The sequence below is a fragment of the Neomonachus schauinslandi genome, chromosome 1 (assembly GCF_002201575.2).
Source record: "Neomonachus schauinslandi chromosome 1, ASM220157v2, whole genome shotgun sequence".
Classification (NCBI taxonomy): Eukaryota; Metazoa; Chordata; class Mammalia; order Carnivora; family Phocidae; genus Neomonachus; species Neomonachus schauinslandi.
This window is the reverse complement of record NC_058403.1, coordinates 67,106,226-67,109,170: the sequence shown is the minus strand read 5'-3', so window position 1 is coordinate 67,109,170 and position 2,945 is coordinate 67,106,226. Positions and strand designations below refer to the sequence as shown.

At 56.7% G+C, this 2,945-nt stretch overlaps 1 protein-coding gene across 1 annotated transcript in view; it reads left to right on the top strand.

Annotated features, from left to right (window-relative positions):
- The window catches only part of MYLK (myosin light chain kinase), a 202,885-nt gene that overhangs the window by 118,874 nt on the left and 81,066 nt on the right, over window positions 1-2,945 (top strand). The window contains 2 exon segments of the mRNA XM_044919769.1: window positions 1,651-1,722; window positions 2,169-2,944. Coding sequence (XP_044775704.1) covers window positions 1,651-1,722; window positions 2,169-2,944 — 848 coding nt within the window.

Here is a 2,945-nt window from a genome sequence, read left to right as displayed (position 1 = left end):
CATCTGCCACGCCGGGGACTGCCAGCGTCCGATCTGGACCTGGCCCTCCACTGGGAGGGAGGCCAAGCAAAGCAAGGTGGAGAGCCATATACATCAGCAGGGCTGCATGAGCACGTGCTCTGGGGTCTGTCCATGTGGGGATAACCGTGCCTGTGTACATGATCCCAGACACGGACCTGCAGGTGCAGTTGGCCAGCAGGTAAGGTCCCATATCTGTGCGTATCCATGCCTGCGGCTGATACCCACATCCACACAGAGGCATGCACACACACGCGCATATCCCACAGTAGATTTGTACTGATGAGCCCTGCGGGGCAAAGGGGGAAGGTTACAGGTCCCCGATTCAGGGAGACCTGGGTGTCAACCCCTTTTTCTGCTGGTTGGCTCTGTGAGTTAAGGCCAATTATTTAACTTTTAGAAGCCTTATTTTTCTTATAAAACCAGTGCTGGCTTCCCTGAGATGTCATGAGATGAAGTGAGATGGATTATGTAAGGAACCTGTTGCAGAGCTTGGCACATCTGTGGCAGGAGCTGAGGCACGTGCTGGGCCCCGAAGTGCCAGTAAGATGACCATGCAGAGGGGATGAGTGGGACTGCCTCAGAGAAACTCCTGAGCCTCCTTCCTTAACCTTTAAAAGGGGCGTAATAGTGCTCCATACCTCACTGGGGTGTTGTAGGCACAAGAAGGTAATGGAAACGAATGAAAGGTGGTGGGCTCTGTATAAAAAGGGAGGTTATCACCATGAAGAGTCGCCTCTGGCTCTTGGTCCTGCCCCCACCCCTTCCCCCACCCTGGCCCCTTCCCCCTGCCTGGACTACCTTGGCTGGTCAGAGCTCAGAACCGCCAGCAGATGGCAGCCATGCAGGGTCAGAGGGCCGATGGGCTAAGTCCTGGCAGCAGGAAAGCAGGGTACAGCCCTCCCCGAGCAGAGAGCAGAGGGGGCTTCAACTGGCCACCCACCACAGGGACACTAACGATTTAACAGTGGGTTGAAGAATCCAGAGCTCTCCCCACCTGAAGGAAGGAGAGAAAGGGTCACCCATGCAAGAAGACACCTGTTGGTTTTTAGCTCATGGGGAGGGATGGGAGAGTGTTTTCATTTCTCGAGGAGCAGAAGGGGAAAGAGCAGTTTGCGGGGCGGGGGGGGGGGGGGGCGGGCGGTGCACTGTGCGGAGAGGACGAAACCACCTCTGTATTGCGGGAGTGTGGAGTCAGACTCAGGGTCACAGCCCAGGACTGCGTGGGCTAGACGGAGCAGCCCCATCACACCCTGGCAGGCTTAGACTTTAGTTTTGAGTGATCGTATTTAGATTGAGCGATTGTATTGTTTTTGTAATATACTTAGAGAAAAGTATTCCTACTTCTGGATGTCTGTCTAAGCTGTTTTTCAGAAGACTTTTTTTCCCCCTTTTTATACAAGAGCTGAGGGGGCAAGAAAACGATGACCAATGGGGAGCAGGGCCTGCCCTAGGTCTAGGTCTTGTGTGGGTGTTTGGGGTCCCAGCTAAGCCCGTGGCCCCCTCTTCCCTGGAGCAAGCTGGCCAGCCTCTGTCCAAGTTCCTGCCTGCCCTGCCCTTCTCAGCCCTGGGCTGAGCGGGCCCTTGGCTCTGAGAGCCTCTTGATCTGTGTTGATCTCTCAAATCCTTCAGGAACCGGGTTGGCGAATGCAGTTGCCAGGTGTCACTGATGCTACAGAGCAGCCCCGGCAGAGCGCCCCTGCGGTGAGTGCCCCCAGGAGGTGCCTGGCCAGGCCCCATGCCACCAGCCACCCACTTTCCTCCCAGCCCCTGCAGGCCCAGCCCAGCAGCCCCAGATTATTTGTATCCTCCAGCAGATGTTGCTGAGCCAAGAGGGAGAGATTGGAAGGGGAATGAGGGAGGGAGAGCGGGGGGGGGGGGGGTTGTGTGTGTGTGAATTATTTATTTATTTTTTTTGCACACACCCTTATAAGGCCACTGAAGTCATTACCGATGTAACAAACCAAGTAAGCAAGCAAGAGCCTCTCACCAACGTTCCCTTCTATAAACACAGCCTGGTCAGCCCCAACCTCCCCTTCACCCCTCCCCTCTACCCTCCCTCCCTCAGGGATTTGCTCTCCCCTGACGTTTCTCTCTTACCCGGCCCCTTTTCCTCTTGCTACTTTCCTTTTTCCCTTCACTGGTTGCAGGGGGAGGGAGCCTGTCAGCTGTGAGGGCCTCTGCAGCCAGGGAGCCGGTGCTCATGGTGCTGGCGGTGACTGCTATGGGACCCTGAGGCCTGGCTGGCCAGCGAGAGGGCAGGGTTGGCCAGAGGAGGAAGACGGTGAGGACGTGCGGGGCTTGCTGAAGAGGCGCGTGGAGACCCGGCAGCATACTGAGGAGGCCATCCGCCAGCAGGAGGTAGAACAGCTAGACTTCCGTGACCTCCTGGGGAAGAAGGTGAGTACCAAGACCGTGTCAGAAGAAGACCTCAAGGAGATCCCAGCTGAGCAGATGGATTTCCGCGCCAACCTGCAGCGGCAGGTGAAGCCTAAGACTGTGTCAGAGGAAGAGAGGAAGGTGCACAGCCCTCAGCAAGTCGACTTCCGCTCGGTCCTGGCCAAAAAGGGGACTCCTAAGACCCCGGTGCCTGAGAAGGCACCACTTCCCAAACCTGCCACCCCGGACTTCCGCTCCGTGTTAGGCAGCAAGAAAAAATTACCAGCAGAGAATGGTAGCAACAATGCTGAGGCCTTGAATGCCAAGGCAGCAGAAAGTCCCAAGGCCGTGAGCAATGCCCAGCCTTTAGGGTCCCTGAAACCCTTGGGCAATGCCAAGCCTGCTGAGACCCTAAGACCTGTGGGCAATGCCAAGCCTGCGGAGCCCACGAAACCTGTGGACAACACAAAGCTTGCTGAGACGCTGAAACCCATAGGCAATGCCAAGCCTGCTGAGACCCCAAAACCCATGGGCAACGCCAAGCCTGC